Below are 17489 nucleotides of genomic sequence, written 5' to 3'. Positions count from 1 at the left end.
CTCTTCTTTAGTCATCTGCCACATACAACTGTTATGCTTGAGACAAAACCAGTTTAGGAGGAAAAAGGGCACAGGATGGTTTGAGACAAAGCTTTGGCTTTAGAGCCAAAAGATCTTTATTCCTATCCCAATTCTGCTACACACTAGTTTTCTAGAAACTAGGAAAGTCACTTAATCTCTGAGTCTCAGTTTTCTATAATAAAAGCTAATGATGACAATGAAAACAATAGAAGAATTTTAAAGTTTCTGTTTACTATTTATTTTTGATGGCCAGTTAATTTTTCAGTATATATATTTACCAGAGAGGGGTGTGTATGTGAGAGAGAGAGAGAGAGATTGTGGACTTTAGATGCAAATGTTAACTGTGTTTATTCTAGCTAAGGCAGGAACGGACCCAAATTCAGCCGCTTGGGCTGCTTATTATGCTCACTATTACCAACAGCAAGCACAGCCACCACCTGCAGCTCCTGCCGGTGCACCGACTACAACCCAAACCAATGGACAAGGTAACTATGGTACCTAAAGAATTTATTTGGTAGATGAAAGTAAAAACTTGTGTTTGGGATTATGTATGAAGTGCATCAATGTATAATACCTAAAAATTTCTAATATTATTCAGTTACAGCTTCAGCAAATAGACGTTCCTTTTTAAATATGTTACCTTAAATAATTGCAAACTTTTATAAAAGTTGTAAGATACATTACCAAGAACACCCAGATAACCTAGCTGTTAATGTTTTTATCCTCCACCCCCCATTTGCTCCATTACTCTGTCTATTGTATGTGTCCATAGCCATTATCATTAGTCTTTTTCAGAACCATTTAAGACCAAGCTGTAGATATGATGCCCCATTACCCTTAGATACTCCTTTCTGTATTACTCCAAAAATATATAACCATCATATAGGCCTCCAAATCAGTTAATCAACATTGAAACATCATTACTGTCCAAGTGCACAGCCCTTATTCAGATTTCACCAGTTGTTCCAACAATATCTCTGTTGTGATCCAGGATCCCATCTGGTATTTAGTTGCATTTAGTTTTGTGGGATGATTATCAATCAATTTAGGTCCCTTCAGCTTTTCTCATGAAGATGACTGAGGTCATGATCATGAGGTTCTGCTTATATGGCAAGAATGCCTGAGAAATGATGCTGTGTTCTTTTTGGTGCATTACATCAGAGATCATATAATGTTGACCTATTTCATCCCTAGAGATGATAACTGTGGTCACTTGGTCATTTTGGTGTCTGCCAGGTTTCTATTCCATAAAATCACCATTTTTATCTTTGAAGTTAATTTTTTTCTGGAGAGTTATACTGAGATTATACCACTGTTCTGTTCCTCATTGAACTTCTACCCATAAGCCTTAGCCTTCATTGATAGCACCTGCCTGATTGAACTCTATGATGGTAATTTCTGTTTCCATCATTCATTCTACATTTATTAGTTGGTATTTCACCATAGGGAAGAGCTTTCCTTTTCTTCCTGTTTATTTCTTTATATCAGTATGGATTCCTATGTTATTCAATAGGTTATATTTTAAATTATCTTTATTATTTTGGTTATTAGATTGTCCTAGATTTGGCCAGTCAGGAGTACCTTCAAGATGGCTCCTGTATCCTTTTGACATGCCTGTCATTCTTTAAGTAGTTCCTTACTTTCTTGCACCATAAGGTGCTTATTTTGTGCTTTCTGGGCTCCAGCCCTAGAATAAGCCATTTTTCCAAGGAGTCCTGATTGGTTTTAGTAGCTGATGGTATTTTGAAATCAAACTCAGTGTGTTCATTGCTTCTAGCTCCTTTCAGCATAGGGAGCCAGGAAATAAATTTACATACATGCATTCCTACATACACATAATATCATATGTGTATATTTTTAAAAGTATACATTCATATCATCTGCATGCCATTTCAACACTTCAAGGTTCTTTCCAGCTTTTTCCCTTTCCATGCTTATAAATGGTGAAATCCAGTTATCTTCGGTGTGTTTCTTTATTTGACCAATGAATTTACTTATGTGCTCAACGTTAACTACTCTTATAAATCATCTTCTGTGTCCACCACCTCTGTACCGCCAGTGTCCTGTGTCTTTGGCACCATCAGGGATGGCTTACCACACAGCACCTCCTTTCTACCCTCACTCTCCATGGCAGGCCACACCCAAATCCTGTTCCACTCAAGGAACAGAAGGAAAGGGCCAAAATTGCCTCTTAAAAACCTTAATCTTATTTTTTTGTTATGTTTTTCTTTAACAAGGAGATCAGCAGAATCCAGCTCCAGCTGGACAGGTTGATTATACCAAGGCTTGGGAAGAGTACTACAAGAAAATGGGTATGTTCTACATTTCTTTTTTAATACATTTAATTAAATTGAAACATTTAGTAAATATCACACTAGAAGGTTGAAGATTTTGATACAAGCATGTTTGTACCATGTTTTTATTACCTTGGACTTCTTTCATCCATTAATTTTTAAAATCTTAAGGTGGAGACTAATTGAACAAGAATGCATTCCAAAATCCCTGAATTTCCAGATGTATCAAAGTCATTACAAATAATAATTCTTAAATTTGTGATTGTAGAACAAAGAAATCTTTTTGTTTCTAAGTGCATTTGTCAACCACTTTCTAATTGAAACTAAAAATTTCCCCACTGTTATATAGTACATTGAATATTACCTACACTTCTGTCAAAGGCAATTATATATGTTAGTAGCTTAAATGGCATAGGTTAAATTCTAGCGCATCAAGCAAAAATTGATTGTGTGTAGTAGTATTTTTGCTGCAAATAAGCAGATAAGAAGTAACCTACAATAACAGGAAGTTAATTACTTAAATAATATTTGCATATATGAAAAAGGAAAAACAATAACCTAGAAAGGCCATTTTCATTCAGTAACTGTAGAGCACATTCTATGTGCCAAGCATAGTGATCGATGCTGAGAATGTGATTATGAGCATAATACGGCTAGATGCCCTGCTCTTCTGGTTATGATATTCTTTTTTTTTTTTTTTTTTTTTTTGAGGAAGATTGGCCCTGAGCTAACATCTGTTGCCAGTCTTCTTCCTTTTTTCTCCCCAAAGCCCCAGTGGATAGTTGTGTCATAGTTATACATCCTACTAGTTGCTCTCTGTGGGATGCCGCCTGAACATGGCTTGATGAGCGGTGTGTAGGTCCATCCGCGTCCAGGATCTGAACCAGTGAAACCCAACCACTGAAGCGGAGTGCACGAACTTAATCTCTACAACCCCAGGCTGGTCCCTGGTTATTATATTCTAATGGAGGGTATAGTTGTTAATCAAGTGCTTTGCAAATATGTTATTGTAAACTACCGTGAATGAAAAGAATTGTATCTTCATTGACACTTCACGTGTACAGACTGGGAAAGAGGTTACACAACTACTAAGTGGTGGAAGCAGAATTTGAACTGTGAAGAGGGTCTAAGTCCTAAACCTGTCGCCCAAATTTGCCTTTTTCAGGGACCATTTGGAACCTGATGTTACACTTCTGGACAAATAGGTTTTTTTCAGATGCTTATGCTCTTAGTCATTTAAAATCAACACACTTACCCCACAGCCAGTTGTCACAAGTGAAAGATAAACAGATAAACTTGCCCATTTTTCACTGGTATAAAAATAAGTATCTATAGATGATAGAATTTTGCCATAAGATACAGTCTACTTGTGATTCTCCATGTAAATTTCAACGTTTTCTTTGCCAAAGAATGTTTGTCCTTTTTCACAGAAAGAAAAATTTCCAGAAGGGTGATTATATTAATCTTTTTTGTATAAAAGTATATATACCTGGTGATAAGGATGTTTAAACAACTGATTTCTGTTTAAAGAAAGAAAAATAATTTTTCCTATTAAAATGACTTTCCAGGAAGGTCACGCTGCATGTTATTTCTGAGGCTGTCAGAGATTACTGATTTGTTTTTGTGACCTAGCTTATCTCAGGCAGGTCTATAAAAGCTAAAATTCTGCAAAAAGAAACTTTAAAAAAAAAAACTTTAACCTCAAAACAGTGTATTCTAAATAGGATGATCACGTAATTTATTGTCCAAACTGGGATACTTTTGAGAATAACTGAGTGTGCTGTTAATAATCATTCCATGATAGCAGGTGGTCAGGACCTATGTTCACCTTAACTTTTATGAACTAGCATCACCATTTTAAGGATTTGAGCATGTTGAGGTTAAAAATAAAATCAGGTCCAACTTGTATTTTCACAAAGAGTAATATGTCAGAGATGTTCCCTACATTATTATTAAAAGTGGATGAAAAAAAAAGGCATGTTGGTGGACTTAGATAATTACTGAGGAATGAGTATGACTTCAGTTTTATTTTATCTTACTGTTTCTTTGCAACATGGCCATTGATAAATTTACTATTTATCTTTTTTACATTTTACTTGCCCAAAATGAGAAGGTATGTTGAATGTAATCTGCGAGGTCTTAATACCTTACAAATTTTTATTGTTAAGGGTAGACACTTCACTTTGCTCTTCTAATTTTTCGTATTCTACCTTTTCCCTGCTGACTACTTTTAATTTTAGAGATAGTATACTGGACTGTCGTGAATCCTTTGTGGAGAAAAGGTGGTATAGAAATAGTTAAATAACACTATGTTTGACTGAAGATCCTCCTTAACCCTCACTTTTTTTTTCAGTTGTGTGTTTCTGTGTAGCACTGCAGTGATCAAGCTGTCAATTTTAAGAGCAAAGTGGACCAGTTGAGTGATTTCCTCTTATATGTAAATCTTAAAGGAAATAATGTTATGTTGTCAGGTCTTTAATGAAAGCTATAAGGTCAATTTATTTTTTCGTATAAACGTTCTTACTATAAATGATTGGTTGCTTAACTACTCTAATTTCTTCTAGATGCATTACTTGTCTTTAAGATCTTTTTAGGATAACCACAAATAAAGAGACCCTAAAGCATAAAACTAATACAGTTCAGTCTTCAAGATTTTCAAATGAAAGGAAAGAAAGGAGTAATGAAGTATTAGGGAGATAAAGATCTTTTTCTCCAAATCCAACTCCCTTATTTGGAGAGGCTGAGTTTTATTCTTCCAGTGGCAGAGCTAGGATTTTGTAGGACTCTGGATGTCCTGATTCCGAATCCAGTGCCCTCTTCACCAAGCTAGGCAAGCTGTCCCAGCTCTTGAAGCCTGATTTCAGCTTTTTCTGTTAAGAACAGAAAATCGCCACTAACACCGTAAATTTGTCATTGTTTCCTTATTAGTAAATAAACCTTTATTAAACAGATGTGAGTCAAGTTTTTTAATTAGCTTTGTTTTCTGAAACAGTTCTATATTTTTTAGGATTAACACTAAGAATTTAGGAGAGAAATTCTTAAAGATGAGATTCTAGAGGGTTAAAGAAGGAAAATTTAAGTCATAATAGGAATGGAAACAATCTGGAGGTGTGGCTATTTTTGAAGCTAGAATGAAGGGAATTTTTGTAGTAAATAAACACCCTAAAGAAAACAAACAGGGTTTCAGGGAAGAGATGGGCAATTCCTATTTGGAAGAGGATAAGTGAAGGTGTTTTGGGAAAACTTTGACTTGAGGAAGGCCCTTATAGTGTTAAGCACTAATATGGTGGACTCTGAACACTTAGCGTATGGTACCTTAAGCCTGCAAGAGTGGAGAGAGAGTGGTTGTGGGAAAGATGCAGGTGTATAGAGAGAGAACTGAGAGTGAAAATCTATGCAAATAAGCAAGGCTGGCTCTCTTGGGCTGTAATAGAATGTTACAGATGAACTCTGGGGTAAGTCTTATCTATTGAATGAAACGAACTTAAAGTAAAACTTTATACATTGTAAAGCTGTCTGTGAGTATTAAGTAATGTTCTCCTAAAGTATAAACTAAACTTTCTGGCATCAAAAACAGTTTTTGATCTGAGAAGAATAAAGGGAGCATGCCTTAAAGGGACAGAGAGGCACAAGAGGATAAGGGAGAGCCACGTCATAAGTAGATTAGATAGGAAGAGTTGTTTACCTACTTTCAGCTGGGCAAAATAAATCACATTTGCCTTTCAGATTGAAGGAGTGGAATGAGTTTTTCTTTGGACACCTTCAAGATTGGAATGTCAAATGTTCACGACTTACCAAGTGTTTGTTTTTCTTAGAATCTAACATGTTTACTTTTAGTTTTCCACGGGGAAAGTTCAGGGGTGTTGTTTTTTTAGGGAACATTTGAGTTTGATGAATTTTCTTGCTGCATCTCCCTGTTTCTACTATTTTATATTGTTATTTTGCCTCTAAAATCAGTATCTCTTAACAGTAAGGTTTAGTTCCTTTTGTAAACCTGAAGTGCAGATTGTTGCTGCCTTAACCAGGTTTGGCCTCAGGTTAGTTAGCAGGGTTTTAAGTGTGCAATTTGTAAGAGACATTGTGTGGTTTTATCAGTCTTGGTACTGGGATATTTGACAGTTGTCTGAATATTGAAACCTGTTTCAGATTTACTTGAATTGTGTCTCCTCCTAAGATCAAAATGTTAAACTCACTTTGTCTTTGACAGGAGTTCTGGAAAAACAAAGAAAAACATGAGCATTTTGTTTACAGTATATGGGATTTCTCTGTCCTGTTGCCCATAAAAAGGGAATTTTCTCTCGCATATTTAAAGTTAGTCATAAATCTTAAACTTTTATTCCCTCGGTTGCTTTATTCTTTGTGAATGGTGATACATTGATTCTACACATACTACGGTTTTGTGATGGTGATAAGACTACTTTCTGAAACTATAAAATTGCCTTGTTGACAGTATCCAACAAACATAGAAAGAGCTTTCTTTAGGTCTATGTTCCAGTATTTTTTCTGTAGCTATAATAATTTCATAAAGCCAAGTGAATTACAAACTAAATAAAATTCTGCTCAGATAAAGTAGCTAAATAGGAAAACACATGTTCTCTTTCTCCCCAACTTTTTATTTCAAAAAATTTCATACCTTCAGAAAATTAAAAAATAGTTCAGCAAACACCCCCATATTTATATTTTCTACCCAGATTCACCATTTTTAAAAAATTTTCCATATGTATTTTGTGAGTGTGTACATTTTTTGTGCCAAAGCCATTTCAAAGTAAGTTACAGACTGTTTGCTCTAAGTAAATTATTTCAATATCAACATACAGACCATATTTAAATTTCCCTGGTTGTCAGAAAAATGTTTTTTGTAGCTATTTGTATGTGTGGGTTTTTTGTGTTTGTTTTAATCCAGGGCAAGTTCAAGGTTCATGCATTGCACTTGGTTGTTACAGACTCTCTTTAGTCAGAAAAGTTACCCTGCCTAGAAAAAGACCTGCTTATGACAGCTTGAATTTTGTGTTTCATTGATCTGGTTGCTTAGAACCTCTTTAGTAATTGTTCTTTATGTCCTTCGTTAGTTTATTTTTAATAAAATTGTGTTGTAATTTGGACACATTGTATTAAAACTTTAAGACTCTTACTAAAGAGTATCTTGAAGATTAGTCTTTGTACACATAAGTTTATAGATTACTAATTAGGAAATCTGATTAGTATTGGCCAGATCTTAAATTATTAAATGAAGTCTTTAATAATAGCTTTTAAGTGGGTTTTTTTTGTTTTGCAAAAATGTTGTTTTTTTCCTCCATTGAGGATTTGCATTTTATTTAAAACCTGTTGTGTAACAGATCCAAATGGAAAAGAGACAAAAAAAATAGTGGTCGCCCTGCCTCATCCCCAACATCACCACCAGGGAACCATAAACTACTTCCTTTCAGCACTTTCCAAACTCAAGATTGAATCAAGATTATAGCTGAATCTTTACCTTTCTCAGTTAAAACTATGTGGATGGGGCTTTGTTTTTGTCTTTTATTAATAGTGATGCTAAAAGTTATTAGTGTAAGGCAAAAAGAAAATAAAAAGCATCTGATTTTTTTTTTTTAATTACAGAGTAGTTTTCTGATACTACTGGATATTTAAAATAAAACAGGAGCATTTCTGACCCTCTGTGCTTTTGTCTTTATAACCTGTACTTTACAGTGGATATAATTTTGTATTAAAATTCAGGGGGTTTTTTTTAGGTCAACAAGGGCAGACACAAGATTATTCAAAGGCTTGGGAGGAATATTACAAGAAGCAAGGTATTGTTTTTATTAGAAATGAGATTCTTTGGGGCTTTTAATTGTGGTTACAGCAACAAAGTTGTTCTGTTTTCTCAAAGGTCAAGCAGTTCCTGCTCCTACTGGTGCTCCACCAGGTGGTCAGCCAGATTATAGTGCAGCCTGGGCTGAGTACTATAGACAACAAGCAGCCTACTATGCCCAGACAAGTCCCCAGGGAATGCCACAGCATCCTCCAGCACCTCAGGTATAATAAATTTGCTAATGGGTTGATTTCCACTCCCGTCATGTTTTCTGCATGTTTACTGTTTTGTCTGTTTGGGAGTATGTTTGCCTTTTTACTTTTTATCTGGCAAAGTGTAACTAAATGAAGTACTGTGGTGTATTGTTTGGGTTTTTTTGTTTGTTTTTTATAATGCTTTCTGGCATCTGAGTGCTGAATATTTCTACAATGCCTTTGATTTTAAAAATAAATTTTTTTCCCCCAGGGATTTGCAAATCATGCAAGAAGCCACCACCATTTATATTAACCAGTTTTCTTTCTTAAAGGATTCACTCCTGAGTTAGCTCCATTTAAAGGATTTTCTTTAACTTTTTGTGTATTTCTTATGTATTTCTTCTGCACAGGGCCAATAATAAGAAGTGGACAATACAGTATTTGCTTCATTGTGTGGGGGAAAAAAACCTTTGTTAAATATATGGATGCAGACGACTTGATGAAGATCTTAATTTTGTTTTTGGTTTAAAATAGTGTTTTTTTTTTTTTTTTTTTTTGAAAATGTACAAAATATCTATCACTACTGATAGGAGGTTAATATTTCTGTGTAGAAATGAAAATTGGTTTGTTTTTAGTATTTAGTGTAGATGTACACATTCCAGCAAATGTATTTGCAATTATTATGTGGTCAATGCTTTGTGATATAAATGTACTTTTTCAATGTATACTTTCACTTTTAAAATGCCTGTTTTGTGCTTTACAATAAATGATATGAAACCTCCTGTGTCGGTAAGTTGGATATGTGGGTATTTAAAGGATTCATAATTTCTTAGCAATGATAAATTAAGAGACATATACACAAATATGTAAGCTTTCCCCGTGAAATATTAATTGAGTTTTTAAACACTGGCATGTTTTTTCCCCCTTGCAGTATAGTAGTAGATTGGAGGATCTTTTCCATTTATTATATTTGGGTGTTTCGGCACAAGTAATCCTGATATCTTCATTTTTTTCCGTCTGTTTGATTAAAAACTGCATGTGTGTACAATGATCTTTTGGCATACTTCCATTGCATTAACAGTGAAATTTCCTTTTATACATGACCACTGTTTCAGACCTGTACTGCTGCTATAACAGTTAACCTTTCTGTTCTTAATTTGATAATTACTTGATTTCCAAGACTGTTTCAGCATAACTAATTTTAAACAGTTTTCGGATAGTGAATATGAGTAGTCTAATAAGAACAGTTTTTCATGTTGAAGCAACTCTTTTGATGTATACAATATTAGTGTGTTTCTTTCTAAATTTAGGGTAGAAAAGTGAATAGTATGCAAAAAGTGTAGCTACATTGCATCTGCCATTGAAAACATTATTGGGGTATGGAAATGTTCAAGCTTTTTTCTTTTTTCTTTTTTTCTTTTTGCAGTATAGATAAGCTTTGTTTTGTAAATGCACAAGTCCAGTCATTGAATCAACTTAATTTTTTATGTACTTGAAATCATTTTATTACTCTATAACACTCATGCTGAAGTTCTGATATTTTGTTGAAATCCATTGTTTTACTCTTTGCATATTTGTTGGCTCTTTGCATATTAATATATTAGACTACATGCAAATACAGTCTGTCTTGCCATTGTCTGTTGAAGTGCAGGTTTGATCCAGCCAGTATAGAACTAGCTCTGTAGGGGTGAGGAGGACTGTGCTGTGTATCATCCTTGATTGTGTTCCTTCAAGGAGCATTGCACTGTAAGTACATCAGAATGACAAATTGATGAACTGCAACAGTATCTTTTTGTCAATGTTCCACATAATGTAAATGCCATACTTTGTGTGAATATTATGTTGGAATACAGTGCTGATATCTTGGAAAACCATAACTGCTTCTTAATTTAACATAGAATAATACATAGGTCTGTATTTTTTTTTTAAGTGAGCTTAATGGGTAAGTATTTTTGATATGCTTTAGCTATAGCTAAAGAAAACTGATCTTTAACAAAGTTGATAGTATTACTCATTGGTGCTCCTAAAATATGTTGTTTTTCAGTGTAAAATATGCATATCTTATATATTAATATGAAAGACTTGAAATGTGTCAGACAGAAGTGATTTTCAGTTTGCAAATATTAAGTAATGTAGCAGTTTTAACACCATTTCATAAATATATGTTAGTTCTTTCATTGGTGGGGAGCACCATTTGTTGTTCTGAATATACTATAAAGGAAGATGTACAAGGACATAAATGTTGAGATAACCTGTAGGGTAGAAAATAGCAGTACAGTTCATTGTAGATATTTTGAAATGTTTTGATTGTTTTATAGAACCTAGAGTGACTTCCCTTATTACCCTTTTTTAGCTATGGATATGTAGTTGTAGTTTGAACTTTACTAGTTAAGGAGTTAGTTATCTGTTATCTTTAAGAGTAGGGTATTGACATGAACAATTTCAGTATTTTGCATGATACTGTTTTATAGATGACCTTTTAGGAAAGTGGTGCATTTATTAATTAAACTGAAGAAATAGTTCAGTTGGATTCAGTATCATAACTCACAAATTGGAGGCTGTTGATTTTGATTCATTTAAGGTTTAAAATCTTTATTAATTGCAAACAGTGCAATTATTTATACTTCACAGTGCCTTCCCAGACCTTCCACCTTAGGTTCTGCTGCAAAAAGCAACAGGTAAGCACAACCTAAGGACATATATAAATAAATATTTCAGTACATTAATGTTGTCCCTGTGAGGTTTTTGTGGTTGTGTATTCAAAAGCAATCTGCTACTGCTTCCCCAAAATGTATTTTGTTATTTATGCTAGCATTTCAGTGGAAAGTCTGTAAGTTGTTCAAACAACTGTTTACATTTCTGGGTAATGTTTTTTACTTTAATTTTTTTATTAAAACAAGAAGAAAGAAATGATGAGTAGATTGCTGCTGTAATTGAACTACATCCAAACTTTTTGTAATCTTTTCCCAAATATAGAAGAATTGTTAAAATTCAAGGATAATTACATAGTTTTCAAGATTTAGGAAATCACTTGGTCAGAAACTTCAACAGCCTTCACAGTCTGTTTATGATTGACAGGACATTTTCTTTGCCCTCCAAAGCTATGGAGTCTTTATTTTTTTTCTTATTCTTGAACTATAGTAATTCAGTAAGGACATTATGGGTGAGAGTTTTATTACAACTTTTTTTTTAGACAATTCAGTTTTCATAACTTTTATATACACTGAAAAAGGAAAAAATTGTAAGGAATACTGGCAGTATGTTTTGATAAAAGGCATGTGCATCAGTGAAATGTTAACTGTATAGCAAATAACCTTTCATAATCTGTATAGCAACCAATATTTTTCTGATTTATAGTACTTTAATAACTGACGCTGCACTTACTTAATTTTTTGCCAGTTTAAAATGTTTGTGTGTTCTTATAGATGATTTTAACTGGTACATATTTTGAGTTAAGATGAATGTATTAGAGCAGCATCGTATCAGTTTTGTTTATTCAATTTCTAAAATGTGCTGATCCTTTTAAAACTCCTGCTTATCTCTGCAACAAAGAAAAATATTCAAAAATACTGCCTTCATTTTCACACACAGTGCTGAAGATGCTGCAAGCACCAAATCATAGCTCATAAAATCAGGTCCTGAGATAGTTACCCATAAAGAGGAATCCTTTGAGTGTATGCCATTGGTGAGCCGATGAGCATGGACCGTAGAAGGGCTCAATGTAGAAGGTAAAATTGGCAAATCATAATTGAGAAATATGAAATGTATTCCCATACATAATATGGTATAGGGTGTAATGTACCTGCTTTTTTCATTTTAAAGTGCTATTCACTTGATCTTTAATGTTCCATGAACTGTTAAATTTCATAAGTTATGTAGTTACTGCACCACATTTATGTGTGTTTATGTGTGTTTTAAGTCAATGATAGGTATGTTAAGATTGATAATATAAAAGGAGCTCTTTGAACTTTAAGAGCCTGTCAAGTTTTGGTTAGTTGTAGTTTGCATTTTTATAAAAGAAAATATAAATGAATGCTAATAGATATTGGAGCATTGTTTCTATCTCACGAGAATTTTTTTATTCATTACCATAAGCCTTCACTGATACTGCAAGCATTTTTTAAATGGCGCTAATCTTAACCTTGAAATAAATGGAAAGCAGAAAAGGTGAGCCAGTTGATTTGAATGCAATGGATGTTAGGAGTGGTAGAAACAATGTTTAGATTGAAATTGAACTGATTTATTTTATTTAGCACTTAAAAAACTTGACAACGTGTTTTGTTTTTTTAAGATAGTATGGTGATACTTGGAATTCTTATGGTTTGATGTTTCTTTTAGAAATGAGAAGTATACTTTTATTTTTAATTAATGAAAATGTTTTTTTAATACTAAAACTAATGACTTAATACTAGTTGTTTATAAACATTGTAAAATATATCCTTAGACAAATACCCTGGTAGTTAATTCATAAGAGTGGGTTTGGGTAGGAGTAGCAGAGTACCTTAAGAGAGAAATAGGAATATGTTCAGAAGTGATAACATTTCATTTGTTTGAATATTCTGCCAGTTCTACCTGCCAAGTTATCTTTTGTCTAGAATAAGGATGTAGAAATTACTAATCAATGAAGATCTTATTTTTATTTTCTGAAAATTCTGCCTCATTTTAAAATGTATTTTAACAATACTTAAAGATAATTTTGACTCTGAAAATAACCTTATTTTTTGTTTAGTCACTTGAGTTTTCTTGCCACAGTATAAACTTCTGAGGGATTTTTTAAATTGGTGCTTTTAAGAAGCAAATAAATCCCAGGGTTTTATTTTCTTCAGTGATACCCCTATAGAAACTCTTAAATGTATTTGCGCATATATATATATTTTTTCTTATGCATGCTCAATGCATTTTCGTCCTGAGAAAAGTGTTCTCTACAGAAACTACCCGTGTGTAAAAAGAAGATTGGCTTAAAATGGCTACTGTGATGGGAACAGTGTCTTAGGGAGATGCAGCTTGGACTTGAGGTAAATTGAATACTTTACAAACTGTGGTTGAGAGTTTGCTTTAATGACATTGTATGTAAAAGGGCACACGATTGCTGTAATTTTGTATTGATTATGGTTTCCTCAATAAAAAAATAAATGTACGTTGATGATTATAAGGCAGTGTTTTGTCTGTTTTTTTAAATACTGAAAGGCTTTTTTTAATACAGAAGTTACTTTATTATGGATTTACATTGTAAAATAAAATTGTCTTCCAGAAAATTAAAATATAAAACAACTTGATAATAGAACATGGTAGCTAATCATTTACAAACTCATTTTAAAGACCAGAATTTAAAATTAAAGATTATGCCATTTTTTCTGAAATCTCTTAGATTCTTAAATCCTCTTAGATCTTGAAATTTTTGATTATGTTGAAAGTGTTTTCTGCTGCATGAACTATTAATGCAGAGTTTTCTCATTAAAATACAATTTGTTCAGGCAAAGTCACAACATAAATTTTCTTTATAAGCTTGCATGTATATTATACATATTTGAAAAGTACATGTTTAATATTCTCAACACTCAGAACTCTCTGTAGGCAGTGTTTCCATCAAATTTTCTCTGGCAGTTTCTTAAAAGTCTTATTTAGATTTTATTTTGTTTCGTTTTTTCTTCCATGTTCCATCTTTCCCATAAAAGGAATGACACCCCTCCACCCTCATATATCTGCTTCAGAAAGACTTGGAGACTACAACAACCAAAATGATGTACTACTAAGGAAAAAAGCCCACTCAAATTGATAGGTTCCAAATTCATTAAGTCTCAGCTATTTCAGACTAATTTTAGGTGTAAATAGCTCATAAATGTCATTCTTCCATGCAAAATAATGTGTTCTTTTTATGATTTTTTTAATATAACTGCTTTAAACTTACGGGAAATATACAGCCTTTGTAATAGGTTCTGATAGAATAACTGAGTAAATTTCCCACTTTCCCCCTTAAATACACATTAGCTTCTACTGCATAATATGGCGATGAATCAGGTGCTCATTTGGAAAGGAAGAAGGTATTCTTTAGATGAGCTTGTGTTTTGAAGACTGTTATGAAAAGGAATAAAATAGTGGCACTTCTGGTTTCCTTTTTTTGGCCCCGCCACAGAAAGATGGATGTAGTAAGAAAGTCGGAGAGAGAGAGAGAGAGAAAATTCCAGAGAGAGGGAAGGGAACCCTAGTAGTCGTCAGCTAAAAAAGAGAAGAAGAAAAGTGATTTTTTTTTTAAAGAAAAAAATTTTAAATAGAATAACAGTTCTACATGAAAAAAGTGATTAATTCTTACTTTCAATGGTAAGAATACAGGTACTAGCTGCAGACCCTTTATTGTTGACCGCTTTACACATATACTCTCCTTCATCTTCTGGGAAAGTTTCTGGTAAATAAAGGCAGTAAGTTTCTCCTCTTTCAATATATTGATAGTCTTCTCCATCCTGCAATATTTCTCCTTCAAACCACCATGTAATTTCTGGTTTGGGTTCTCCTGTTACTTTAACAGTAAATCTAACTGGCTCACTGTCTACAACTGATGTATTTTTTAGAGGCTTCTTGAACCATGGAGCTCCTGATCTGGTTTGCTCTTCATCTTCAATAGCGGTGCCATTCATGATGCTACCCTCTTCTTCTTCCTCCTCTTCTCTTTTCTAAATTAAAATAAATACATTCAAGTTGGCATTTATACTATAGCATTTTCAGGACAGTGGTTTAGTCATAGAATTTTGAAGGCAAATGTGTTTTGTTCTTTTGCAAAGTAAAGAACATGTAAGTATGCTTAGTGCCAAGTGTATTTTACCAAACATTCCATGACTTGAAAGTTATTAAAATGTTTTTTAATCCTTCATATAAAACTTCATGATTTTTAAGAGAGCATCTTTGGAAAATAAAGGATATGTAAGCCTGGTACCTTTTGCAGTGCCGCATCAATTTCCTTTTGCTCAAATTGCATGCGTAGCAACTTTTGTTGTTCAATTCTTCTTTGTTCTTCTTCCTCTCTTGCCTTAGCCATTCGTTCAAATCTAGCTTTCATATTCACTTTATGAGTAAATGGAGCCTCACTTTTTTTTGCAGGCTTCATATCAACATCTTCTTCCTTAATGAAAGTGGGCCAGGAATAAGAATTGCTTGTTTTCTAAAAACCAACATGAACTAAAGCGTTAATAGCTCTAAAGGTGTCATTTATAGGCACAAAATAATTTACGTGTTTGGTATGCATATTTGTGCTACAATGCAGACATCGAGATTTTCACTATCCTCCAATTTGGGAAAGATGAAGGTTTTGTGAAACATTCTCTTTAACAATTGGAATCCTTTTTTCCCAGTGTAAAGATAACACAGTATCACAAGTCCCAGTGTATTTGTTTGCCCAACCAACTCTCAGTGCTTGCTGATAGTACTGAATAACAGAAAAGGGTGGGGATACTATGCATTGTAACGATTGTTAAAATACTCCCTTTCTTCTCACAAGAGTTTCCATATCACTCTTCACCCTACTACATCATACAGAAAATGCTATTTCTGTTTTGTTATTTCCCACTTCATGATTTTCTTCCTCACCCTTCTTAGTAACTGTCTTTGAGATGAATTCCATCCAACAAATAATTTATTGATGGTCAAATGACAGAAGAGTGTTTGCAGGTAGAATAAATGGGAAGACAACTCAAAAGAGGCAATGGCTGGAACTTGGGGAAATCATTGAGGTAAAGTACGGCTGTGAGTCATCTATTTAGGGGTGAAAGTTGGGAGCCATGGAAATAATTAACGGAGTAATTTAAGAGCAGTTTCAACTGTCAAATTGTGTTGAATCTTTATATAAAACCAGTTTGGTGCTAATGAGGTCACTGTTCTTTGAGAACAGTTAATTCATGATTTCTAAAGTACTCGAGTTGTAGTTGACTCCTGGTTTCTAAGCTGCTTAGGCTTTTGTGGGTCTGTCTGGAAATCTTACCATTTATATTTCACCGTACTATGAGGAAATTGCTTACCACATCCAACTAAATCAAGGGAATTTTGAAACAAGCTGTAAAATAATTGCCTATATAAGAAAAATCTTGGTTCATGGATGTTTTACATCAGTTTGAGGGTATTACACCTCAGTTCCAATGAATGTGGGAGTTGTTAGAGTAAGTTGGATAGTTGTTTTCTGCTTCTCCTGAATCAGATTTTTTATTTTATGTTGGAAAATCGTAGATCAGACACAGTGAGTTACCAAGGGGTGAATTCTATTTGTGCCATTATTTACCTTCAGTTGATAAACATAATGCCTGGCTACAGTTAGTGCTAATGAAATGTTGATATGATTTTTTTTATTATACTTAAAAGATAGGCTAGAAAGTACACGTTAAACAATGGTTTGCTTACTGCAGTTTTATCCCAACAGGTTTATCTGAGGCTTACATCAAAAAAAGGACCTCTTTGTTGACAGTATACAGTTAATTTTATTCTTTGCTTACCAAATGGAATCTTAAAGATAGGATATTTCAGCAGGTACGATAACTGCTATTCTGACAGAATCCCTCCCAGTTAATAACTAACTTGCCTTCTGGATTTTAGGATAAAAGTTTGTGCAAATTCATAACTGTTTAGCTATCTTAAACCTGCCTTTAGAAAATAAATTTGATAAGTGAAAGAATTCCTCATAAGCTAACTAGGAGAAAGCTTATGAACGGTCTTTCACTTGTTAAGTACAATTTTGCCTTTTCTTTAATCTCTGAAAAGCCAGGTTAAATATGTTTCTGGGAAATGAATCTACTAAGAGTCGTGTTAAATGTAATGATCTTTGTTCTCTAGGTGCATTCTTAATATGGCATTGACTTCCCCAGCACATGAATATTAAAAGCAGCACAATTAGGTAGTAAATTTGAGATAAAAAGGAGCATAAGGAATCATAGAGTATACCTTACTGGAGTAGAGTATACCTTATTGGAAAATTTAACTAGAAAGTCACACTATAAGGCAATTAAGTGATTTAAGTACCAAATGAGTGATAACGGGTTAAGGGCTACAGGAGCTGGGATGGAATTCTTTGATTAGGGAAGGTTACATGAATGAGCTAGACCTTGAAAGATGTCTGGAATATAAACAGAAGACCTGTTGAACATTGACATTTTCTAAAGGAGGGAACTAGACATGGTCAGTTGGGAAGGGACGGTCCTACTCTGGAAGTTG

The 17489-nt window shown here is 33.7% G+C and overlaps 2 protein-coding genes across 14 annotated transcripts in view; one reads left to right on the top strand and one right to left on the bottom strand.

Annotated features, from left to right (window-relative positions):
- FUBP1 (far upstream element binding protein 1) overlaps nt 1-13452 on the top strand; it is a 35151-nt gene extending 21699 nt beyond the window's left edge. For 2 of the 11 annotated variants that reach the window (XM_058538352.1, XM_058538351.1), the window contains 5 exons: nt 378-506; nt 2259-2333; nt 8185-8330; nt 10932-10978; nt 11892-13452. In XM_058538352.1, the coding sequence (XP_058394335.1) occupies nt 378-506; nt 2259-2333; nt 8185-8330; nt 10932-10978; nt 11892-11922 (428 nt within the window). In that variant the 3' untranslated portion in view covers nt 11923-13452. Of the gene's footprint in view, nt 1-377; nt 507-2258; nt 2334-8044; nt 8105-8184; nt 8331-8571; nt 8665-8710; nt 8845-10931; nt 10979-11891 lie in introns of those variants that run through there. The other 9 variants (XM_058538343.1, XM_058538341.1, XM_058538348.1 and 6 more) reach the window with 5 other exon arrangements.
- The window catches only part of NEXN (nexilin F-actin binding protein), a 56028-nt gene continuing 51982 nt past the window's right edge, over nt 13444-17489 (bottom strand). For 2 of the 3 annotated variants that reach the window (XM_058538354.1, XM_058538355.1), the window contains exons 12-13: nt 15229-15414; nt 13447-14968 (exon numbers count right to left, since the gene is read on the bottom strand). In XM_058538354.1, the coding sequence (XP_058394337.1) occupies nt 14600-14968; nt 15229-15414 (555 nt within the window). In that variant the 3' untranslated portion in view covers nt 13447-14599. Of the gene's footprint in view, nt 14969-15228; nt 15415-17489 lie in introns of all 3 variants that reach the window. The other variant, XM_058538356.1, reaches the window with a different exon arrangement.

Source organism: Diceros bicornis, chromosome 4, assembly GCF_020826845.1.
Source record: "Diceros bicornis minor isolate mBicDic1 chromosome 4, mDicBic1.mat.cur, whole genome shotgun sequence".
Classification (NCBI taxonomy): Eukaryota; Metazoa; Chordata; class Mammalia; order Perissodactyla; family Rhinocerotidae; genus Diceros; species Diceros bicornis.
The sequence above is the reverse complement of the archived record's forward strand: the minus strand, read 5'-3'. Positions and strand labels throughout refer to the sequence as shown.